The sequence below is a fragment of the Arctopsyche grandis genome, chromosome 6 (genome assembly GCF_051622035.1).
Source record: "Arctopsyche grandis isolate Sample6627 chromosome 6, ASM5162203v2, whole genome shotgun sequence".
Taxonomy (NCBI): domain Eukaryota; kingdom Metazoa; phylum Arthropoda; class Insecta; order Trichoptera; family Hydropsychidae; genus Arctopsyche; species Arctopsyche grandis.
Genome location: NC_135360.1, coordinates 23,808,650 through 23,836,007, shown reverse-complemented (window position 1 = coordinate 23,836,007; position 27,358 = coordinate 23,808,650). Strand labels below are relative to the sequence as shown.

Sequence of the window (27,358 nt, the reverse complement as noted above, 5' to 3'; positions counted from 1 at the left end):
GTCTCTGTCTGTTGACTTCTTGTGCAATTTTTAGCCAGAGAAGATTCCTCCGGTTGGTATACATTTCAACTAATAGTCACCTGTGCACGTATCTAACTTCGCTTCCTTCTACTGTTCTATATTTCTTTTAAATTGTTCAAGCATTAGTACCTCTTTCACATAATTGCCTGCTATATAACTAATACCATTTTTTATACATCCATTTCAAGCATTGCTGCTTCATCATGACTAACATTTTTCCTTCTACAAGTATGTATGAATTTAAGAAAGAAAACAAGACATAAAAAGTTTAGGACATTCATTGAAAGTCTTCAAAAGTACCAACTATGTACGGAGCTAGAAAAATCTTGTAAATACTTTATATTTATTGCAAAAAAATAATTCCATTACGCCATTACGTCATAAAGGAGTCACAAATATCACAACACGAGTACTAGTGTTGTGCCCGTTGATTTCAACGGGTGGCTCCGGAAAGGAATTGATACACGAATTCAAATAACGTTATATTTTATATATAAATAAAGTGTAAGGTAATGTAAGGTAATGCGCCGTTCACCAGTTAAATGACGAATGAATGTGTGTGTGTACACACATCCACGCATCTGACGATGACGTCACCCGTCGCTCGGCCTGAAATCGCTCGGCGCTCAATATTAGGAGCACATGTCAGATATTCCCTCCCCCGCATTACGTATACTCTTGGTTTTCTAAGGTTTTCTTTTTGAAATCTCCATACTTGTCGACGCGTCCGCCACATATATACATAAATCGCGTAAGTTTATATATATATATATATATATACACAAGTGGTACCCGGCTTCGCTCGGTATTTGTAATATAAACCGAGTAAACATGGCGATCTAATCCTAAGCATATTATTAAATTTATTTAAATAGTTTTATTTTATTTGAGTATATTTATTTGTTTTTATTTATTAAATTGAACGTCACGAATTTTACGAACCAACAATAGTTACATACGAAGTCTCTTTGGAAATTATATATTAGATTATGACCAGCAGCACTGTCGAAATACTTCCGAATAAATTATTTTCAATCCAGGTAAACCCAGGGCTTGTACCCGGGAACCTCTCGGTGGTTATCATTAACGCAACCATCGAGTTATACTGCTGGCGAATGGATAATTAACAGTTTAACATTATTATACTTTTTGTAGGTGGTCAATTCTTTTCTCCATTTTGAATGTGACTAATTCCAATATGGTAAATCGAGTGGATACAAATTCCTTCTAGACGCGTCCCTCCCCTAATGGTGCATAATGTCCTTCTCTCCACCAGACTGAAAAATTTACGATCGATCTCATTCGAATTATGCATTGCGGTCTATTTTGAGTCATCGGTTGCAATATTGTTGTATATATGTATGTGTATATTTGTATGGTCTGTTGAGTGAACGGAGACAGAACAATGGCTGCGGCCGGGTTAAAGGAGGAGCGGCTCGAAACCTGCCTGGGCCGGGTGTGCCAGATACGTGACCGGACCCAGACCCAGCCTCAACCTCGCTGCTCCTCATCAGCTCGGCTCACACCCATCTCCCACCTCCTTCCTAATCGCATTGGCCACAAACGCACCGGCAAGCTAGACCCAGGCCAGGTCGACAAGCAACCTTCTCTAGCAACATCACTTTCACTTGGACCTACACACACACACACACACACTCACATCTCAATATTAGTCATAAGTCATAACAATCACACACACACACACCTCTTTGGCGATTGTATAATTGCCATTAGTTATACGATACTAATGTAGTATATATCGATTTTGCCAATTCATTTTCTTGTCTGGTTTATGTAGCTGATGGAAACCGGGATGGTATGTCTCGAACTATTTACTACTGGCGTGAAACGAAATGAAAAGTACGTTTCAAGTTTAATTAAAATTAATAGCGGCTGTCGAATGTTGTTATGTTCAGTGAAAGACCAAAATTAGATGTTTCAAAGTTGCATTTATTTTTTTGCCTGCAAGGTCAAATTTTCTTTTACTTCTCGTATAATTATTGTTGATGGACATTCCAATGTGTACACATTTTGTTTTTCGGTATGTATATATTTTGCCAATTGTTAAAACACGCTGCAGTTACAAGTTTCATTTTCAATTTTAATTGGTGTTTTTTAAGTTGTTTTGACGAGTTTTAATGACACAGTGGATTCGCTACATTCGTTAGCATGTATTTTTATAAATCTAGTGCAAATAATTCCTCTCTGAATGAGAATTTGTTCTTTTCGAAATTTTACATTAGGGGACAAAAGTGATACAGGAAGTACTTACGTAAAGTTGAGGGTTGGATTGCTTTTTTTTTATGAAATACATACATATGTACGTACGAATATACTTGATTTTAAGTATTTCCAAATGAACATTTCCTTCCTGTGCTTCTGCACTTTGAAGATACAGAATTAAAATATAAAGCTTTGCGTACTAAAGTGGAAGTAATAATAATAATAAGTAAGTAAGTAAGTAATAAGTGGAAGAAATCAAAACCCCGATACATAAATAAGTACATAGCTGATTTGGTATAAAGTGCCGAACTTGTAAATTGTCAGCATCAATCTATATGTATAAATTTACGTACTGATAGTTTATCTGGACCATATCAACACAGCACTACTTGACAGGTTCTGCATTCAAGAATATCGTATACATACCAAAACTTAACACAATTCTTTTAACCATTCCAAACCACTCGTAATTTTTTAACAAATGATATATTACACACATCAAGAATTGAATGTGAAATGTCACTAAGGTAGATTTTATTTTTATACAAGGCTCATCATACTTTTTATATCCACAATTCACATATGAAGACACATAACGCTCATGCAGACGCACTGGATCGTATGGCATGGTTTGCCTATATATACTCCAGCTATGATGGGCGTATCCTCATATCATTGTTAATTCGAACAATCTTATTATTTCGACAAGTTTCTCCCATATTTCTTCAAATATGGGAATCACCGTTATAGATCACTGTCAAACCAATGTCATTTCAACAATAAAATATCATTGAAAACACTCAATGGGGTGAGTTTTGGCCTGGATTGTCATAGATCAGGCGTGCTAGCGTTTTTTTTATATGTGCAAAATTATCTTTAAAAATAACGTGTTGCGTACTATTCTGTACATCTGCGCCCTAATAATCGTCTTTTACTCCGTAGGTGATGGAACGCTTGTGTCTCAGTGCGCGCTATGTGTCTCAATGTGTCCTAATTTAGACGGGTTATATTTAGGGCAAGTAATAGACATATCCGGTAATAAAGAAGAATAGATAAAGAGACGTATCAAATTAGGATGGAGTACATTTGGACGAATGAATTTAAACGCCGTTTTTAAATCAAAAATGCCACTGCCTGAAGAAAAAGATATTCCATCAATGCGTTTTCCCAGTGATGACGTATGGATGTGAAACTTGGAGGTTAAACGCCATGATGCTACACAACGATATATGTAGGGCATAACGAGGAAAGACAGGAAGCGGAATACGTGGGTGAGAATAATGACAAGGCTAGTGAATATAGTTGATAGAGTGAGGAGATTGAAATTGCAATGGGCGACCACGTGGCTAGAAGAATAGATAAAACGTGAACAAAATAAGTGCTAGAATGGTACCCAAGAGAATGCGAAAGGGTAAAAAGAACCCCGCGTGGAAGATGGGTAGACCAAATTAGGAAAATGTGTTTGGTGAGATGAATGAGAGTTACGCAAAACAGAGTCGAGTGAAAGTGGTGTTAGCGAGGCATTCATCCAGAAGTGGATGGTGAATAGCTGTGGATTATGATGATGATATGCAATACTTTTTTTGTTGTAAATTCACCCCACCATCATACTATTACCCGGTCTTCCTGTTTTAAACATCACCTGCTATCAAAACATTAATGGTATATGGCATTTAAGGTGTGATTCATATTTAGTAAATATGCAATACCAAAAAAAAATCCACAACATTCATTCGTTCGTCGGTTCGTTGATATATATTTATCCGTTACAAAACGCATTGTCCATTTAAGAGATCTGCGAGCCGTTTATATATTATATTATGTGGTAATATGGCGATGTTTAAGCATTTATTGTTGTCGACTCGCGCGCACACAATCCGAGAAGCGATTGCTGAAATCACGCGTGTTGCGAAACCCTTCAAGGTTCCACACTGCCGATTTTTTTCGTCGGGCTATTTTTTCTTTATTTATCTCACATCTCAATGCGCGGCACCGTTATTAATGTAATCACGGCTGTATATTAGAAACGGCGTGGATTAATGATACGTTGAAAAAATAATAATAAAAAAAAATCTCTGACACCGATAGAGTCGACCGCGTGTGTGAAATGCGCGCGCCGATCGATAGACGATGGAGAATCGTCTCGACGCCCACACTTTCGTCTATACATTGTTGTCTCAATAAACAAATAAATAAATAAGTGCGTGATGATGATATTCGCGAACGCAATATTGTCGTACTTATCATGTTAATAATAATTAATTTATCGCTGTGGGAAGCTCGCTATACGTTTCCTCTCAAAACTTATCGAGGTGGATTAAGCCCATATTAAATTTGTATTGTTTTCGAATTTCATGCGCCATTTATCAATTTTCCCATTATCTCCCGCTATAAACAGGGTGCCATCGTTCACCATGTCCATTATCTTTATTTTTTTCTCTCTCTCTCTCTCCTGGAACACCGTGTACAGTGGTCCGCAACTTTTCGAATGATTGAGTAAATTCGTCTAATACTTTCAAGGTAAACGCAACTTCTTTCAACTTTCGTTTTCGACGTCATACAACTTTTTTACTCTAAACGCCTCACGAAAATGTACAACGCCTAAACATGCGATGATGAGGAAGGCGGCCCCATTATCCCACTTCACTGTTGTAACGCTGAAACATTGCACGAAACTTGGAATGCTATAGGAAGACGCCCACGATCCCTCAGCCCCCCTGAAAAGTTCCCTCACAAAGCTAACTTGTTTCTTACTTTGTATGTAAGTCGGTTTTTTTTATGAGGAAGTTCAACCTCTCCAGTTTGTAGATACTTTGATTAAGGTCATTACAGCAGTATAGCCCAGTGGTTTCCGTATATTGCTATCGATTGAAAGATTCCGGATTTGAGCCCTCGTTTGAAAAAAATCATACACTATATGATATGAAGTATTTCTGCTATTGCTCATCCGGTGTAGGATGACAAAAAAAAAATAATAGGTAAAACGATTCAATGAAATTTCGTGCAGACAAGAACGCGCGAAATTCTATTGGTCGAAATGGGGTGAAAGGGACAGCATATGCGTTTTACCTAAGTGTCATCCTTCATCGGATGGAGAATATGCTTCTGGTCAGACTAGAATATTTTTGACTTAAGTCAATCAGAGTTTGTGAATTTTTATGATTTAATTGTTTAAACGGTTCCTTACAAAATTGACTACCTGCCCTCTATTTGTCGCCACTGTCAAATTTATAATGATTTATATATGTATAATATATGTTTGGGCATAGGTGTCGATTTAGGGTAACCTGTTATGTCACCTATTCCAAAAATGATATACAAAAAACTTTTTATTTCATTATTAAAAATAAATGCATCAACAAGAAAATAAATTTAATTTTAAAGTGAGTTCGACTGAAGTTATGCCTATGAAATAATTTTAAAGTTAAAACGATGTGTGCTGACAAACAATAATCACTATCATTTTAACTTTTATATACTAACCAGCAGAATAGACGTTAGCATATAATGCTTTGAACAGAGTGATCACGGGTTCAAATCCCACTGGTTTCTGCTGGCCAGACCTTGGATTTGTGATTCCATGTCGGTCAGAGTTTGCCAATTTATCTGATTTTCATTGAAACGTTTCCAACAAATTGGCAACCTTGCCCATTTTCCCGCAAAATCTCGATTTTTCAGCAATCTCGAATTTCGCTAAATTTTTATAAAATGCTGCAAATTTACAAATTTGACCACAGACGTCTCTGTGTATATTTATGTACTTTGTATAATACTAATAATATTTGTATCAAATATACAATGTTTCTGGCCAGGAAGGACTATTTGGGCTACCTGTTAGGCTTTCGTGGTATAAATTAAAGATAAAATAAAATAAAATTGATTTTATAAGTCTTGCTTAAAAAGTTCGATTTTTATGATGAAATATTTTAAATGAAAAACAAGTTAGATTTTTATTTCTGAATAAACTTTATATATGTATCTACATACATATTATATATATACTGCTTAGCGGAGAGGTCAAAACGCCATCGTAGATTGTTTATTTAGTGACCCGTGAGGGGGGGGGGGGAGGGTCATAGGTTGCCGATCTCTGATTGTACCAGCGCGAAACAAACAAAAGGTAGGTATCCCAAGCATTTCATCCGAGCATTAATTTTTTCACGTTCATTTTCGATCGAAACGCAGCGCGGCTATATCCGTGTACGTTTGTATTATGGGTACATCCGACCTGTAAAGAAAGGGTTTGTTTATGAAAATGTAACGCTTTTTATTTAAATTGAATTCTATAAATAAGCGTGTAGATGATGGTGCCGGTGCCGGTGTTGTATCTGCCTCATTTTACGCCGGGAGATTATTCCGGTCGTGTGGGTGTTTGTATGCGTGTAGATGTGGTGTCAGGTATAATTTGGAATAATTAGCTCTAATTAGTCGGTACAATGCGGTATGAGTTTTCGTCTTCGAAATGCGAAGATTCCGATTTGGCATGTGTGTGTCGGCAAACATCGAGGAAAAGTCTACATAAATGCTTCACGTGCTCGTATATTAGTCTGCTTTAAACTTAGTCATTATATTTTTGAATCGGTAATACATATCTATATTATTATAATATAAAATTGGACGTACGCGTCTGCTCCGCACAACATTTCTATATTCTCGTTAGATCAATTTTTCCTATAGTCATGTTTTTTTTTATGTCGTTCTTCTCATAACTGATCTTTATTCCTCTTCTTATACTTGTTCGAACATTCTTATGGCAATAGCCAGACCGGTAACTTCGTTCACCTGTTTGATCCGTTGAATTAAATCTAATCTATCGCTTCGTGTTCAAATTTTTGGACACAATCAATCTACAGCTTTTTGTCTTATCTGTGGAAAGTGTTTCCGAAGAATTTAGAATCCTATCCTATCTTTTACAATGATTTAAATCAGACATCATTTGAAATAAATATTATAAAACTAGTAATTAGTTTGAACAAAATAGGAAGGTTTGCAGTAAATATTGTAATACTAGTAATAATAGTAATTATTAACAACGCTAAACGGTTATTATCAATCAGTTATTCCAGATTTAATAGACCAAAAATTTAATGACTAGTATTGTGCCCGTTGATATTTAAAGAATTGATACATGAGCCACGCCCAGCTCTTGCAGTCAATTCGCATTTCTTCTTTATTCTAATAATTCTTCTAACAACTTCTAATAATTCTAATATTTATTTTTTGAAATCTCCATACTTGCCCATGCAAAAATACATCCCTTTCATTTTTATATTCATTATTATTATTTATCACATTGACCGTGTTCCACGGATCTAACGTATCAATAGGCGAAAATCTTGATTGATTTGTATCGATTACCGATCCCTGGTCTATTTTCGTTGTTTTTCGTTAATTTGATTTTTTTATATATCATTTTATATATGAGTTGAATCTTTTTTGCCAAACTACGTCCGAATTTGGGTAGGCAAAGGCTTGCACTTAAAGCTATAAATATGTATAGGTACGTATCCATTCTAATGCCTATATGTTAAACCTATTTAAAGTTCGAATGCAATCATCTGAAAGTTGGACGCTTGTTTTATGACTTGAAAAATTTAATTAACATTTTCCTCATCCAAGTTGAGAAATGCTGCTAATTACCAATTAATGCGCTATTAAATTTTGACCGCGAGTTCCCAGGCATAATAATCATGTTATAGGAGTTTTTAGCTTTCAAAATTTAAACATTGAGTTTGCTAACTAACACGTACTCCATAAAGAAGTTTCGTTTCGTTATTATTATTATATTACAATTACACATTATATTTATGAAAAATTACTGTTTTAATTTCAAACTTCATAGAATTATTCCCCAACTACAATTATTATCATTGGAAATATTTGTACGTTCGGTACAATGGAATTATTATTATTGTAAATTCATTGTCCGTTCCAAATCCCGATACATCCTACGCGTACCTCTGAGGGAGATTATTCTTGGAATTCGGCACTCGATCTTCTTCAATTGACCGCCAGCCCCTTCCGAACTATTCGAAACTGTGCGCCCTTATTTACGGGATGGGATCAGGATCTCGATGCGAATTAGAATATTTAAAATAGTACGAGGGGTCCCGGGGGGGTTGGGGGTCGATCGGCAGGTCGGGGGGAGACTGAGCCCCCACGCGGATAATTAATCGTATCGTTTTTTGCGACCGCTCGCTCTCCCCAACATTTGTTTTCCGGTCACAAATTTCACCATTATTTTCGTGCTAGAAGTTTCCACACGCGCATTGGGAATAACGACTGATCCGAATCGCCTTTCCCTGTTTTTCCACTCTCCTATATGTATACACTTTGGTCTCGTTTGATAGATGTCCTCCTTTTTTTATGTATAGCACTATACCGGACAAAGTTCAACTCAAGTATCAAAGCGATTTATCCTAGATTGAATCGTATAAATGGCGAATTTGAGTGAAATTGATCGGGGCCAATTTCGCATTCGCAATATCAGGTGTTATTAGTTATGTCTACATGTTTTTTTTTTATTTTAATTCTATGAAAGTAATCGGTGATACTAGGTGACGCCCTTTGGTATCCGTGCGCGCCTTGTGTGTTTGTGTGCACCTTGTATGGCAGGTGATAGAATGTATGTTCGTCATTTTTCGCATTGTGTTCTAATTTGGTTGCAGATTTGTGTGTGGCTACGTGTTCGTATATACACAGCTGATGTCAGTTTTTTATTGTATTAAGTCGGGTACTCACTTGCGAGCTGTAACTGTAGCCAGTTCGATACAGTAACCAGCGTGGACGCCTCATTTATTGGTTCGTGAGCTCGCAGCGATCCATTTTTTACATCAAATCAAAGGAAGCTCGCAGTTGGCTCGTGTACGTTGTTTGACGCCGCGAGCCTCCAACGCTTTTCAAACCATTTAATTTTCACAATTATAAAGTGGACATCTCGTCAGCTCGAGCTCGAAACAAACACTGGAAATGGGGGCTCACCCCTCGGCTCGTCGTATATAGGTCTGTTACCGAGAGTTGGCGCGAACAAATGCGCTTGTGTAGTGTCGGTAGCATACTGTCACACTGCATTAAATAATAAAAAAGACGTTCTGACCCTTACGCGCGCTTCTGTGTGAGTACGAGAACGCGCCAACTCTCAGTTACAGCTCACAAGTGAGTACATACCCGCTCTTAGAAAAAAAGAAGGTGAATTAAAATAAAAATGAGTTTTCAAGTGTATAATTTAATACCGTTTCCAAATGATATTTGTATTATTTTTATTTTATATGAATTTCAAATGCAATGGTATAATCGCATTTATTTTTTGAGGCGCATTTTCCCTGAAACTTCAAGCTGATGTATTACGTAAACGTTCAACATGATTGTAAACGCTGTACTATCTATTTGTCTTCTATAGAAACGAACTTTATCTTTTTCATTCGGGAAATATACTTCAATTCAATGCGTTTGCCCACTTATTATATACATATATAGTTTAATTTTATGTATTTTTTCGGCAAGGTTTTATTGCAGTCTGCGCTAAAAAGTGAATTTTTCTCCAGCACACTAATATATCGTATTTATGCTTGCCCCATAATCGTTTTTCACGGAACGCGCGCACGGAACTCAGTCGAGTCAAAGGTGTTTTTCCTTTGTTTTCCTGTTTTACTTTCTTCACAATCTCTTTTGTGAATAGAAATGGTCCTTTTGTGTCGACAATAAAATATCCTTATTTCGTAATCTTCGTTTTTCTGTTTTTAATTGTCTCATAAAAATATTTATCGCTATTTATTTGTTTTCATATCCGATTACATCCCCATTTTGCCTTTGGTATGTATTTTTTTTTTCGATTCAAAACAAGGTATCTATGCTTTTCAATTTAATTGATACACGCCTTATAATATTTGATTAAATACAATATAAAACAACCATCTATCCATCGATACGGATAATATGAAAATAACGAAATGGAAAAAAAAGCTGCCACGAATTACACAACAACTTTTTTCCTATAAAAACACGTATATTCTTAGAATCGAATTTTCGATAAGCGAATCAGAGTGTAACAAAGAACGATATTTGTTCACTGAAGCGCGAATTCCGCCGTTGTTTGTCATATTTTTATTTGCGTGAGGGGAGGCGGGAGGCAAATCATGCTTGTATGGGGTAATTTTGCGTAACGCTATATATATATATATACTTCCAATACCATAATAGCTATGAATTGTCTCAATTAATAAAGGTAAAACTCGCGTCTTGTACGTTTCGGTCGAAAAGGCGAAATTTGTCACGTGTGGGAGATTTCGGTTTGGGAATTTGGTGTTGTCGCGGCCACGACATGTTATAAATCAAGTGTGATTGTGGCGAACTGTATGTGTGTGTGTGTGTGCTAAGAAGAAAACACTTCCTGCATTATTACCCAGTCTTGACAACACGTGTATCCCACGTCTGCTTAACACCCTTATTTCGGGATCAGCCCTCCGGAGGGCAGATGTGGCCGAGGCTGAGGGAGGATTCCAGTCGAGATGTTGTCACACGCACACCCACAAACAAACATACACTTGCTTATTAGTAGAAATGTATCTATAATAGTATCGAATACAGCTCGATTACCTTTGTTTTCTCCCCAATTTCCTTCGTGCCGTCACACATTTGTGACACGTGTCGCTTACTGCTTATTTTTATATACATTTTCGTTATTGGAATTTATTTTTTCCAAGTCGACGCTCGGATGTGTCTGCTTTGAAATTGATGCGTTTCAAGTTATTAAAATATTATATTTATTGGTGTGCTATTAAAGTGTGCGGTATTATGACGTTATTTGCGCTTTTAAAGTTGTTTGTTTCTTATGCTTTACGACATCATTTGCGCGAATAAAATCAAGGGTTTAATGACTTGAGTATCAATGTTTATCTCACTATGATAGCTGAATCGTCGCTTTTTAATGCCGATCTTAATCTTACAACAGCTACGCTTTGATTGATCGAATATGAAACGGGTTGATGAAGTTTTAAGTTTGAATTAAGAAAAATATAATTAACGTTATGTATAGGAATAAAATATTAATTTTGTTAGTGCGCAGAAATACTTTTATAAAAAAACGCTTGCACGCCTGATCTATGCTAAGGCGCGCACGACAATCGTTGCCACAAAAATCGCGAATACAAAATATCTGCCACTCGAGTTCTCGATGGAGTTTTTGGGTGCCAGATGTTCCGTAATAGTGATTTTAATGCGCGAGATCGCTTTTTGCGGAATAATCACCGAACTTGAAAACCGAAAACTCACCCCTGAGGTGTTTTCGGTGATATTGTATCCTTGTATGGACATATGTTTGTCGTGATTCCCATATTTGAAGAATTGTAGGCGAAACGTGTCGAAATAATTGACAATGACATAAGGATACGCCCATCTCAGGTGTAGTCTACCTAGGCGTAGCGTGCCGTACGATTCACTATGTCTGCACCTTTGATGTTACTATTTATTTCAAAAATAAACATCCATTCGTAGAAATTAGATATTTGATATTGTTGATGCATTTTGATACTGCAAACAGTATCAATATTTAGAACGGGAAAACATCTGCAGTTACGTCACTTTACCATGTGTATTATGTGTAATTTATCTATATTAGACGTAATATAGATAAATCCATCTCACGACCTAATATGCTTTATTACTTACATATAGTGTTTCGCCGCCTTGATACCGTTTTGATATACGCGAGTGACCGATTTGTCATTTCGATGCCACGTATGTAATTATTTTGCATTATGCGATGATATTTTGTCACCTATGTATGACGATGTTCAAAAATATATACGTAAAATTAATTTCGTCTGCTCAATGCATTTACGCCTATCCATAATATGTCTACAATATTTATTTATTTAAAGTTTGGGCCATTGTGGCATTACAGGAATTCCTAATGCTCCACAATGGTTGAAAACATAACAGAGAAGGAACAAAAAATATATTAATTATACCGAAATAAAATACACATGTATACATACAATACACAAATAAACAATAGTATCAAGTTCAAACAATAATAAAAGTAGTCACAAAACATAATAATAGTTTAATATAATGAGAAAAATGGGGAATGTCTTGCATCAACAGTCAGCACCAATTTTTGTATGTACAAGAACCAGCCGTGAATACAAAACATCCCCATGAGGCTCAAATAGAATAGCGAAGATCAAAATTCAATCATACTTCATATCTAATGATGAAATAATCATGAGCGCAGGCTACCTGACAGGCTAAAATAATCTCAACTACATATATATAAATGAATTATTATAAATATATATAATATATATATAATATATATAATAATAGAATATATATAAAATGATTATCTTTCATCTTTATGTATACATTGTGTGCCAAAAAACTTTTTTGTTAGATCGTGTTATATGTATATAAAGGGGCTTGTTAGTTATAAATATCTAACTCATATAATTTCATATTCGAGATTTCGACTCCTTGGGATTTGTACTTTTCGACATTTAGGCCTTTGAGTTACAAACTAAATCCTACAAAATCAACTTCAGAAAAATGTGCGCATATCGCAATTTTCTTTTTAGAAGTGCTTTTTTTTATTTATCGAACGAGGGTGAAAGTTTCTTGAATTTATTTAGAATTTTAGGAGTTTGCGTTTGTCGTTTATTACAAACTTTGAAAATATCTGCATCGCGAATAAAACACACACACAGATTATACTTGCAGAAATTCCTTCGGAACTGTTGTGTAATACACATTTAATGTTAATTATATGAATCAGTTACAATTTTAACACTCGAAAGTAATGATCATCGTCTATCATCTTAAATGTGAATTATTGTTTCCGTGTTGTTTTCCTCGGGTGTGTGTGTGTGTGTGCGAAATTTCAGGTTAATCGATTTTTAATTGTCTTAACTGGGCATTGGAAACAAATTGCGCGTTTTTGTATACATACATACGTTTGCTTTAGTGAAGGCGAGCGAATGGGGAGCGTTTTTGATAGTTTCGTATGAAATATAAGGTCGGTTAAGTTTCAGGATCGATGTCATTATTATTCGGGATGTGGACACATTACGCGAAAGTTCCTTCAACTTTTGGGTCGAATCGACCGCTAGAAACGGGAAGATGGGGCCCGCCCCACGGTGGTCGTAATTTTTTATTCGTTTCTTTTTGCCTCTTTGTTGAGTAATGTGTGTATATATTTCGTATTTCGATATTGTTAGAATGCAGTTTGCCGTTAAAACATATTGATGTAATTCACCTTCGCGCTTATAGCGTCATCGTACATCGCCTTTCGGTTTCCGTAGTAAGTTTTTTATGGGTGTGGGATTGCTGAGCATTGATGCATCACCCTGACATTAATGCTGTGTGTTGTGAAGTCGTAATTTTCAAATATTTTCCCGTTGACTTGGTCGTGTAAAGATGGAAAGAGGGTTTGATTTCGTGGTGCTAATTTTGTATGAAATCGGCATAAGAAGAGCATATCCACCACTTACTAGAATTCTTGTCTAGTTTAATGGGACAGAATCGATTGAATGCTTATATAATACTAGCTTCATTACCCGGCTTCGCTCGGTATTTGTAATATAAACCGCTTAAACATGACTAATCTAATAGTAAACATTTTATTAAATTTATTTGAATAGTTTTATTTTATATAAATTTATTTGAATACTCATTTGTTTTTATTTATTAAATTGACTGTCACGAACAAACAAACATATATAGTAAGTCTGTTATAAAAAATTATATGTACACCCTCGGGGTCCGCGCCCCCTAGGGGGCGAAGCCCTAGAGCTTCGCCCTCAGCGCCTACGCCCCCGGGAACTTTGAATCCTTTCAATCGGAAAAAAGCGAATTATTTGTTCGATGACGTCAGAACAATAGACTGTTGACGAAAAATACGTAGGTATAAACATACATACAAACAAACTTTAGTGTTTTATATGTAAGATAATACATATATTGCATATAAATTTGTCGTTTTAGTTGAAATTGTTCTAACTGTAATATTGTTTTCCTTTTATAAAATACTAGTGTTTTACCCAGCTTCACTCGGTATTTGTAATGTAAACAGCTTAAACATGGCAAAACAATGTAATAGTAAACATTCATTTGTTTTTACGAAATTATATATTAGATGTGCCAACAAATTCGAAATTATATATTAGATGTGCCAGCTCCAAACATGTGTCAAAACGCATATATTTGCTTGTTAGAAGAAAGACATTTAAACTATGCGAGAGAGAGAGACCCAATGTCTATTTTGATTGTAACGGAATAATAATCTCAATACTAAAAACTGTAAAGTGCTCATCCAAAGTTTTTAAGCTACCTATACTTACTAAAGCGTGGTCCAAAGTTGCATTCCGAACTTGGTATAAATATTAGGCGGTTTTGATCCGTGCTTCATTCGGAGCTGTCAGGCCGAAGAATGAAGAACAATAATAACAAACCTCTAATACTGATTGCGTCTTTCACTCTGCGATCTGGAAACCCCTCTACACGTCCACACTACAGTATTTATAGTATTATCTTCTTAGAACAAAAAAGCTGAAAAATCCATTTTTTTTTAATTTTCCCAAAATGCCATTACGATTTTGCCAATTTGATGATGAACCGTTTCAACAATGAAATTAATTAAATTTGCAAACTTTGAAAGGAAACACAAAGTCTGACCAGCAGTACTACAGAATAAATTATTTTCAATCGAGGTCAACCCAGGGCTTGAACCTGGGCACCTCTCGGTGGTCATCATTAACGCAACCAGCGAGCTATACTGCTGGCTATTTACAATTCATTTAAATGTGAGCAATAAATTATTTTATATTGTTATTATAGATGTGGATTTTATACTTGTTACTAATACGGGGAGTCCTCCACTTTCGTACATTTTACTACATATCATTCATTAGCTATTTGGTAAAAGTTAGATTTATATCGATATCGCAAAATCTTACTCAGAACCCTTATCAAATGAAGACGCAATTGTGCTACAAGACGTACATACATACGTATATAGGATACAAAATGGAATATAAAACGAAGACGATAATAAAATCATTGTATGTAGAAGACAATCAAATGAATCTTACGTTTTGAATAAAATCATGTGATACAATATGCTTACATCGAATATATCTTAATTACGCAAGGAATTGATTTCCAGGTATCAATTTCATATGTACAAAAATTATTTCAAATTACAATTTCATATGAGGACTTACTAAACACGACGGCTTCAGAACATTACATACATGCGTATATATAATTAGACGAGAATCCTCATCAACAGTTTGTATGGGCAATACACAATATGTACCTTCTTATAAAATCGAATAAATCTTTCGGCCTTATCCGGAATCGAATCACACACTTTCGGTTCATTAGTCCGATGCTTAACCGACCTAGCAAGCATGAGGTTCGGTAAGTTTACGGCGCGCACTTAAAAATTTTTCATCCCATGCCATTTTTGCTGGGTCCTTTTTGTTGCAGTAAACAAGTCAAAATAAATGTGTTCTGCCCATTAGTGACCTAACAACCTCCGCTTTTTACTTGCCTCCTCTTAACCCCACTTCACATTCGGGCACACAAAATGCGTAAACACCCAAACACCCCTTTTCACCCGCACCTCCGGTGTGTACTGTGTATTACGTGTACTACAAGTACTTTTAAACCCAAGGGGGGAGGCAGTTAAAGCGAATAGACTTTATCGATTTTTTTTCTCTTCAAAACGACGCTATTTACACGTCACGATTTTACAATGGGTGCTCAGGTTGGAGAGGTGCAACCTAGTTCTAATTTTGTTCTTGTGCTACTTACCGGCTGCTGGTGCTCGCTTTTCTCGGGACTTTCCGGGGTAATTTGAGAGTTGTTGGAATTTGTAATCAGAACGTGGCCGGAATGACAATGTGCGAATAATAATGTAATTTTTGTATGATTTTTTTTCCGCGTTCGTTTCTTTTGGTCGTTTGAAAATGTAAGTTTTAATCAGAAAGAAGACGGTCGAGAAACTTAGAACGACTGAGGTGCACTTTTGCTACATGTAATTAAAAGTTGCTCGTCGACATTCAGGCTTGATTCAATTTAGATTTTTTTTCCGTTTGTACTTTAGAAGTCAGAATTAGTATTAGATTTATGAACTCAAAGGCAAAGACTAAAAAAAATGTATACAACTCTTTTAACTCTTTGAATGCTGACCAACGCCGATTGGCGTTTTGCCAAGTCCATGGGCCTGAAAAACGCCGATAGGCGTTGTATTTCGAGCATGTACAAAGTAAATAAGAATACTACCCGCCAAGCCTTTCCAGGTAGCATTGAAAAACAAATCTTCATCTATTGTTACTACGTACATAGATAAAGTAAAAATGCATTGTACATGGATCGTGTAATCCGTGTCATTCACTTTTCAACGTTTATAAAGACTGGTTTACACCGGAATTTCTGAATTTATAACCATAGCAGAATTTCCCGATGGAAATCCCTAATGCTGGGTATTTTAGATTGTGACTTGGCATTTAGATTGTGAGCATTATATTTTAACAACAATGAAGATGGATCTAGTTTTGAAAAAATGCATTCATTAATATACTTCTTTTGTTTATTTTTATATACATTCATTAATAACTTTTAAAGTGAACCTCAATATTATTATCTGATCAATAGAAATAGCGTATTTTTCTCCCTACCTAACCTAACCTAACCAATGATCAATAATCACGCTATCTTTCTGTAATATGTATGAATGTGAATTTGCATAATTGAGGCTAATTTATGTGTTAGAATTTCGGTTAGAATAAATGTGTTAACTATCTTAAAATTATGAAGCTCGTATAGCTAAATAGATTTTGATCGGAATTAAATGTTATACGTAATACTATTTTACGCATCTGTAATGTGACGTAAAACGTACATTTCCTAAACTTGTTTTGTTTAGCTTCTTCCGCAATTCGCGGCAATCAATCGAATTTATTTTCAATTTGCGCCAAATCGTACCTTTTTTTCTTCTTTTTATGCATACCATTTCGTCCATGCTTTCGCCATCTGCCAATATCGTCAGAAAGTTTATATAGATCTTTTGTGACGAAGTAACGCTTGCCTATTGCTGTCATATTACTTTTTTACGTCAAAATCAGACCTTTTTACGGTTCGTCGAAATCCGAACGGCTTAACTTCGCTTTTATAATATATAATACATACAGATAGAAAGATATCGAGTGTATATTTAAAGGTATATGTCGGTGAAAAGTGTCGCATCTTTCGCGTGGCCTACATTTTTTTTTTTGCAAAATGCGTTCGCTTTTCCGCCAAATTTACAACTTTTCATCGGAATTTCAAATTCAAATCGTATCCATGTTAATTCGGACGCTTTCTGACTTTATCGCCGTGTCTTGCAAACGAAATAAATCTACACCGCTTGCTAAGTAAAGTACCTACCCCTGAGATTTTAGCATACATACTAACTATACATTACCCACGCACACAGAATAACGATTTATTTTGTACTTACCTTTTATTAAACCTTGTTTTAATTTTATCTTTGCAGTAGAGGCCATGTCTGCGAAACACATACCACTAGAAGGATACGAAGCTGAACTAGAGAGAGACCATGCTCTTCCTACTTCAATGCCGAATGCTGACATCTTGAAGACCAACAGCAATCCTACTTACCACAAACCAAGGTATGTAAAATGTATTTCCTTTCTTAGCTGAAAAATGTGTTATGCTGCCAGTAACTATCGTTGAATCAATGACTCTTTACCCTCGTTTAGAGTATAGGGTTACCAACTGAGAAGCAAAGAAAAGAGGACTTTTATAAAATTATTAAATTTATTGTAAAATCACAATAAAGCCTCGACATTAAGAAATATGTCGTTCAAAATTTATCACAAGATCATTTATAACAGCGATCGCCAACCTTTCAGACCTCACCAACCACTGAATTCATAATTTTAAATCCCGCGGATCACTTATATGAATTTTTGAAAAAGATAAACATATTTGTAAAATATTCATCAGAAAACTTCCATTTATTTATATGAAATGTAGCCAGTGGCGTATCATCATCACTGTGGACCCTGGTGCAAAGCTTAAAATACCCCCCCTACCTATTTTTTTTAAATATAATAATAAATTTAGCCTACATGAAATCATTTGTAAGTAATTTTAATGAATTATATACTTAAAATACGTTTAACAATCATTAGCGGCTCGTGATTTGAAATTATAAGAGTATTGCAACTTTCAAATTATACGAAAAATTCGAAACGGTTTAAAAATCAGAAAAATAAGGTGGTAATAAAAATGAGTGCCAGTTTAATTTAAAACAAACACAAATTTACAAAAATTATGATCGGAAAATAATACTTTACAATAAAAAGAAATATTGGTTAGATTAGATTTTAATTTTATAAATTTTCTTATAATATATTTAAATAAAGCGTTCGTTGATTTTCAAAAATCCTAGAACTACGAAAATTTGATCGCTCCAAATTAAACACTATTATAAAATAAACTGCCACTTGCGGTTGACGGGTCTTCACTAAATTTTATATATAACGTGGTATTAAGCTTAAACTTAAACTAGATGTGAAATGTAAGTTCAATATACTTAATGTTTTCTGAGAAAAACATAAAAAACCTTGATTCTCTAGAGTAAAAAGTACTACTTTCGGTTGAGGTAAAAATATTAGTGTATAAAATGTAAAATTTCAATTACATGTAAAAAAATTCAGTCTGATCCGATAAGTGGCTTAGGAGATAATTGAATCCAAAAACCAAAGGACACCTATAAGCGGAGCTACCACTCCCGGCGACTTAAAATTTTGAAAAAAGAATTACGTCATATCGATTATCAATTCAGTAACTGACTGACATGAAAACATGAACAGTGATCGATTCTGAGTTCAAATCAGTCAAAATCTTGAAGTCGAATTTTCTCATGATCACAAAACTTCATGTATTGTTACTACGTACATATGTATATAAAGTAAAAAATTGTAAATGCTTATTTAATCATTATAAAATATTTTAAATTCAAAATATAAAGAGAACATTTTAACATATTCGATAAAAGAATTTTGTCATAAAAGAGGACACGTTCTCTTAATAAAAAAAGAGATCTGTTGGAAACCCTATGCTAGTACCTATACATACGTACATACATAAACATACTAAATAGTAAGTTTAGTACATATAACTTAGTATTTGATTTTAGACTTGTACTACTCAAGCGTATATGTATATGTACATAGTTTGTAAGCACAATAGTTCTATTAATTTCGCCTAATTCAACATACGTAGTCATTCATGTAATATTTCTCAAATGTACATACATATGTATGTTGCAAAGCCACTGTTCGCAATACGAAATATAGCTGGCAATTCAGCCCAGTACACATTTGAATACCATTCAAGTTTACGGAAAATATGGTCCGTATTAAATCCGCTTTGCTTCGCGTGTACTATCTTATATATCAGTAAGCAACTTCGACGAAGTCTTCGAATGAAGCCAAAGCGTACTAGATCTTCGGTTTGGAGTCTAATTGACAGATAGTGCTGCGGAGGCAATGTATTTAACATTGATTGATGTCTCGTGATTGGCTTCCCGAAATAAATTCTAATATCGGAATGGTGACCGTGGTGGAGCACATACATATGTACATAGACGAGATGAGTTGTCGATAAGCGGGGGCGGGTGTTATGTGAACATGATTCTCTGAAATTTCGCCAATCTGCTTTCACGGCGAAGTTGGGGTCTGAAGGGAGGGCTCTGGAATGTGTGATAATGTGTAATTGCCTAAACTTTCATTGGGACCCACTCTTCCCCGCTCAACCCTCTCGTGGTTTTATCGTATTAAAACAATTTTGTCGAGTCAGCCCCTCCCCCTGCTTCGCCTCTTTTTTTTTTGCTTTTCGCGTTACTTCCCGATAAACCATTTTTTCACGCTCGGCTAATTAACCGTACAGATTCGTATTTAATTTGATTACCTTTTACATGTGAGGTTAATTTTTACAATGTATGTAAAGAGAGACGTTAGATCGAATCTCCACGCTGAATATAATGTAATTTAGTATGACATAAAAAGGTCTTTAAACTTCGCACGCGCGCGTTTAATCAGATTTTCGGTACTTCGTTTATGATCTTATGCTTCTTCTTCTTCTTCGCCAACATATTGAGTTTGAGTGCGGATTCAAACTGTGTAATGGTCGATTAAATCGGAAAATATCTAATGAATGACAAAACGTGTGGGAGAATTTGATAAAATCAAAATGTTTTCTTTTGGGTCGCTGATCGTTTGAACCCTGAACTTTTGCCTCACAATCGCCTAATGGGTTTTTATCAAAAATAACATTGAATGAATCCCAAATTTGGGTCGAATAGCATATTTTTTGTGTGTGTATCTTGAGAGTGAAAGTTGATTTGATATATTATTAATGGTTTTTGGAAAATGTTTTACATAGTTTGTACATAAATGGTGTGAACAAAAATACGATGAATGCAATAAATATTACAAAAACGTCATTTTTAATAGTTATTATGAGACTTTTATATTCGTTTTATATTATAACCAGGGCTGTAGAGTCGGATCAAAATTTATCGACTCCGACTCTAACTTGAACGATTTTAGTAAGATCGACCTTTCTTGCAAACGTATAAAATTATTATTAGTAAAAATAATAGCGATTTTAAAAATATATAGAACTAGTTGTTTTACTCTGCTTCGCTCAGTATTTGTAATATAAACAGCTTAAACATGGCGAATCTAATAGTAAATATTAATTTGTTTTTTTTTATTAAATTTATTTGAATAAAAAAAAATAATAATTCAAATTCAACCATATCGAATCGTCGTCTTAGAAACATTGATTTTTTTTCGATTACCAATAAACCTAACATACATACATACAAAGTCTCTTTCGAAATGATATATTAGATTAAAGGAATTTAAAAAATCATTAAAAATTGTCACGTAACCTGAAGACGAAAAGACACTGAGTGGTACGGTACGTCATGTTCTTGGCTCCTCGCTGTAGGGTGTTCCCCAAACCGAATTCGGGTGTTGTGCATATTTTTCTTCTACATTTCTTCAAATATGGGATTCACCGCTATCGATCAATGTCAAGCAATACTAAAAATCACCGAAAAAACTCCAGAGGGTGATTTTTGAGACTGTGTAACCATGCATATGAGTTGCTGGGGGTGATGCTTTTTTTCGCATGTTTAAAAGTGTCTAAAAAAAACACGTACCACGTACCAATTTCTGTTTTTTCGTCCTAAATCAATGCGAAAAATGAGAATAAAAAAGTATTAGACAAAATATCTGCCATTCAAAGAACATATTTATAATGTAATTTCAAAATCATTTAAATTAATTTAAATTTATTATTGGATATACTTCAATAAAATTGGAGACTCTAGTCGACACATAACGTAATACTGTTAATTAAAGAAAATAATAAAAAAACAAAGTTGGAGTCGGTTGATTTTTTACGACTCCGATATCGCTTGAAATGCTCTGACTCCACAGCCCTGGTTATAACTTAGTTTGACTATGATTAGTTTTATCATATAATGCGTAGGTACATTCATCGTAGTTTTGATCACTTTGTATATACTTATATGTACATATGTAAAAAAAATTTACCATTTTGGTTGAATAAGGGCCACAAAGGTGTTGTGAGCTAACAAGTTAATGCCATTGAACGATACAAGGGAATTCTATGTAATTGGTGTTAAGGCAACCTACTCCATTCGTGCCCCAGGGCTCCCATCACTTGTCCGTATCTGTAACCCTTTTACTTTCTTCTCCACATCTTTTAACAACGACTCACCGAATACCTTACCGTTTTTGTTTACCTTTTCAATTTTCATTATTGATTTTATACACCAGTGTGTATATTTGTGTGCACGTACGCGTTCATTTTTTATGTACACACAACCCATAGATAGAAAATGCAAATTGCATTCTTATTCTTATTACATATAAAGGTGTATTCATACTGCACGTAAACAGCAATACGAAGTATTCTTTTGTATATCCTACATATGTATATGGACACATTCATATGTTCCGTAATGTATACGTGGCCTAGACGTAACATCAGTCTTCTCCTAGTGCCTTATCCGTTACTGGACGTTGGCAATCATGTTTTCAATGATGATTTTGTTGGCCGCCACCCGGAACACCGCAGTCGTATTTTGGTTAAACCATTGTCTCAAGTTTTTCAGCCAGGACGTCCTTCTTCCGGGATCTTTCCTTCCGAAGATCTTCCCTTGAATAATGAGATGCAGGAGCTGATATGTCTCAGGGTGTCGCATTACGTGACCAAAGTATTCAAGTAAAGGCAGTAGCCGACAAAATCTATTCATATTATACAGCAGTACGTCACTGTAACGTATCAAGCAAAATCGGTTGTCTTTGATCAATGTAAATATGACGCGACATCATAGTAGCGAGTGCACGCGTACTATCGAAAGTGCGCATACGCATATGAATATTTTCAGAAACGCTAGCAATATTGCACCGTATCGTCACGCTCTGTAATGTACATGTGAGCCGATTTTGCCTTACACTAGACCAAACAAGTATGAACGTGCTGAAACGTGTTCTGCTGTATATTATAAATAAAGGCAGGGCCGCCGAGAGGAATCCCGGGCCCTTGAAAAATAATTCCATACCCTATGGAATTATTTTTCAAAAATAATTCCATACCTAAATATACTGATATATTTTTAATATGTGAAAAATCTATCAGAACGTTTAGTAAAATACCTATATGCTAAATTTTATTTTTTGAAACAATCGAATAAGAAAGTATGATATAACAGGTACGATTTCACATGGACACAAAGGATGCGCGGATCGAAAAATAATAAAAATTTATCATTAAAGACATGTGTATTTTTATGTAGAATAATATAAAATATCAATATCGATCAGTCGAACATCCCAAGACGGGTCCCCTCAAGTAGTCCGGACCCTGGAACTTTAATTCCCACCTTCCCCCCCCCCCTTAGCGCCCCCGAATAGAGGTAGTCTTTTCCGTGCAATGCTGCTGTTTGATAGTATGAATAAACCTTAAAACGTACATACATCGTAGTTATTTTGCAACGCGCCAATGATTACGTGCTCAATTGATGATATCATAACTAATACATCCTTGCATCGAAGGGTCTTTCGATTGCAACAACTTTCACTGACCCGTGCGAATAGCGAATCAAGTTATCTGCAAGTGTTTTCCTCTCACTGCACATAATGTCACTTAGCATAAATAATTGTATATTGAATATATGTATGTATATTCAATATGAATACATATATGTATGTACGTATGTACATAGAAATATTATCAATATGAAGTCTTTCATCATAAAGTTTCAATTCACTTAGTTTATTGTGTGATTACTGATAAGCAAAAATGACTCTTCGGTTAATGTAAAAATCATGTTATCGTTTATCTAATGTGGATGTTATTATTTACTTATAAATTTATATACCTACGTGTGTGATTCAACAATTCTTCATCTTATTGGTTTAATACAAAAATTGATTCATGTTTTTTTATTGATATATTCATATTTAAATCAAAATTACGAATTTTCCAGACAACCTGCCCATCATGGAGCATCTATTTTGGCAGGTGCGGCTGCTCCGCCATCATATGCGCCACCTTCGCGTGTATTATTTACGCCACCGATGCCTGCTGGGTACCGACATCCGTTTTCCGATAAGCCTACTCTTAGAGGTTATTGAATTTTAATGTATTTTTAAATTAAACATGACGTGTTGCTGTGTTTCTAACCTGTTTTTGTCTTACTTTATAGGAACCAATGCCGAAACTGGAAATTATCTCAATAGGCGTCCAATCCCTCCACCTTCGTTGGTACCAGGACATGAAAGGATTCCTATAAGACCTGGTCAAGTAAGATATACCATATTTTTCATACAAAGTTTTAGTTTGATTTTGATCATTTTCTTTATATGAATCAATGATTTCATACGTGTGTATATTTTTAATTTTCAGGAATCTTCATCTCCTCAAGTACCGTCGCCACCAATACCAGGTGATCCCCATCAAAAGAAGAAGGCACTGAATACGCCAAGTCAAAAAGTATGTCTTTGAATAAATAAATAAAAAAAATTATCATTATATTGATTAAAAATCTAACGCTCTTCATTTATTTAAGGTTAATAATGACGGTGGTATGGATCCTTCTGGAATATCTATAGATGATCTTCGCTCTCAGGGTGCTATCAGTTCTCCGGAACAGTCTAATTTCACTGATTACGTTCCGACATCTTTGAACTTTCCAACAATATCAAGAATTTTGTCTGGGTCTAATGGACGCAAAGAAGATATTCCTGAGATTCTTTTAAGGACTGTTACAGCAAAACCTGTGAATGCCCAGAATTCCGACATATCTCGGTCTGATGTTGATCAAAAAAATCAATCGACTCAAAGTAGTGGATCGAGATCAACATATAAAGGTCTCGATAAAACTAATTCAGATAAAGATTCTTCGACAGAAGGATCTGCGCTTCCTGTTATGGGTCCAGATATGGGCAATTTAGATAGACCTCTGATAATTGACACTAACGGAGAATCAAATACTAGAAGGAATTTGCAGTTCGCTACCAATAAAAATTCGGATAATGACAATGATGGTAATTCTATGGAAACCGGTTCTAAGTTGAATTCTGATCAAAATGGAGCTACTTTAACGACTTTCATTCAAAAAGACGTTGAATCGTCTACAGAGCGATTGCACAACTCTGCAACTTTTAATAAAGATGACAATTCACCAACTAAGACAAAAAGTGGCAGCTCGATTTTGCAAAGACATCAAGGATCTGGAATCACGTGGCCCATCGCTTGGAATTTACACATATATCTTGCTACAGTGTTGTTTACAATACTTGCCGTTTATTCTATCTTTAAGATCATATGCTACAATAAGTTCACTCACTTATTCACTCAGTACTATTTCATAATACTTCATCTCATACTTGTGCTCGTATGCCTGATGAGAATATTTTACATGTGTTATGATCCTTACAATATCAACAATTCGCTGCCTATATTTTTGAGTGAAATTCTCCTTCACGTTCCGGAAATATTCCTCAGCATTGCTTTCGCAGCCTCAATTCTATTCTTATTGATCAACAGCATTAATTTGAAGAGCAGTTGTTACGCTTTGGTTGTCAGGCCTAGGACGATTATTATTGGAGGTCTCATGCACATGATATTCTGCATTGTTCTGCACATGGTCGAAAACATGAATACAGTTTATAAAGATCTCGACAATAAAATCATGGGTCTCATTTGCCAAGTAGTCTATGTAGTTGTGTGCTTGTCACTCGGACTGATATATTTGTATGTTTATAAAACGCTGAAGAAAGTATTGCAGAAGAAGTCTCATTCATACATACAAGGATTCCAGAATCTATACCAAGCGATACACATCAATTTAGCAACTGCTCTATTGTTCATACTGCTCGCTGTCTTACAAATATACGGCATATTTGGAATAAATATACAAGTGAACATGACTAAGTTCAATTGGCTACAGTGGGGCTATCAATTCTCGCTTAGATTGATTGAAATCAGCATAGTAACCCTCATTTCATGGGTGATCAGTTTGAAAGTTAGCATCGGAGCCAGCTTGCAACACGAAAAAAGCGATGGACATAAGATCTCTGGTCTCGGACTATTCCCCTGCACGGCAAGCTCTAGCAATGAACAATTTGAATCCGACTATCCTACCGTTTGTAATACCAACACAAATCTACACACTTACACATTGAGAACAGGAAAACCTATATACGATGCAGGTGTATTAGCTCCTCATTTGCAAGGTCCTCCGGATCAATGCTGTTCCACTGGCTTAGAAGGACAAAGATTTCAATTGAACACCTTGGGCGTCACTTGTGATAATAATTCAATAGCTGAAAATTATTCCGGTCGTAGTTCGATAGCCAATGCAGCTCACAGTAGCTCAACGGAATCCAGCAATGCCAATTCCAGTCAAAGTGCGTCGAATCATCTCATGAAGAATCACCATCAGGGACCTCCTGGACATTTACAAGGTTACATGGATAATATATCAGCATCCGATGAACACTACTCGAATTGTGAACCGGTCATACAAAGCATGGATCCTTCCGTAACCGATGTCATCGATCACGAGTATAATGTAATTCAATACGGTAACAATTCTGACTTCGTCCGTGATGCAAACCATAAAAATAATTCGGCATATGGTGGAAATGGTGGATCTGTCCGAGGTTCTCAGAATTTCAAGCATCTATCGTTCGATCGATTGTCATCCAGGAACAATAGTGGACATAATCTAAGTAACCCTAGGAAAAAGCATAGAAATAAGCAAGTTGCGAACCAAAAAAATCAACAGAATTGTATGACGCTAGCTGGTGGTGGATACGACGCCAACATTCGCCACTATCATCATCCTCACGTCAACGATGCGAACGATTTCAACTACCCATCCGACAATGGATCGTTTCACGCGTCTGGAATACAAACTTTGAACCCAATCAGGAATTATTATGATCCATCTGGTGTGGTCGCACAGGGTTGTAGAGACTCACAACGGAGAGGCAGAAACAATTCACCGACTTCGTCTCTGATCAACTCTAGCGGATCTCAAAAGCGAGGCAAGAACATCAACAACGTCTTCGCGACGGCAGCAGCTCAAGACAGACCAAAGTCGACTGATTTGTACGGATTTTCCGAGAATCCTAACGAGCGAACGTTCACATCTGCAATGGGCGGTCAGAATCAGAGTAGAGGGGCAGGATTTGAACACCAGAATTCCTATTTGAACCCCGAGCACGCATCAGAGGCTGACGACAGAGGGGGAAACAGCATGTTGGTTGCTCAAGACGGCTTTTTGAGGTTTCGACCACTAGAAGATGGACAAACTTGATCTTCACCATCATCCAGCTATGGAGAGCTGGATTTCTGATCCGAGGCGTTATACTCGGACGAGGATCTCGTCTAGAGGTTTTGAAACTTAATAGTATTATTAATATTAAGGATACGTATTAGTTAATATTCATAATTTAAATGCGGGAGTCGACCCTCGCAATTTCACTATTGTCAT

At 35.6% G+C, this 27,358-nt stretch overlaps 1 protein-coding gene across 2 annotated transcripts in view; it reads left to right on the top strand.

Annotated features, from left to right (window-relative positions):
• Positions 1 to 27,358, top strand: part of LOC143912955 (uncharacterized) — a 75,095-nt gene extending 47,737 nt beyond the window's left edge. The window contains exons 3-7 of one of the 2 annotated variants that reach the window (XM_077432421.1): positions 17,780 to 17,915; positions 23,843 to 23,982; positions 24,062 to 24,159; positions 24,262 to 24,348; positions 24,425 to 27,358. In XM_077432421.1, the coding sequence (XP_077288547.1) occupies positions 17,780 to 17,915; positions 23,843 to 23,982; positions 24,062 to 24,159; positions 24,262 to 24,348; positions 24,425 to 27,181 (3,218 nt within the window). In that variant the 3' untranslated portion in view covers positions 27,182 to 27,358. Of the gene's footprint in view, positions 1 to 17,779; positions 17,916 to 23,842; positions 23,983 to 24,061; positions 24,160 to 24,261; positions 24,353 to 24,424 lie in introns of both variants that reach the window. The other variant, XM_077432422.1, reaches the window with a different exon arrangement.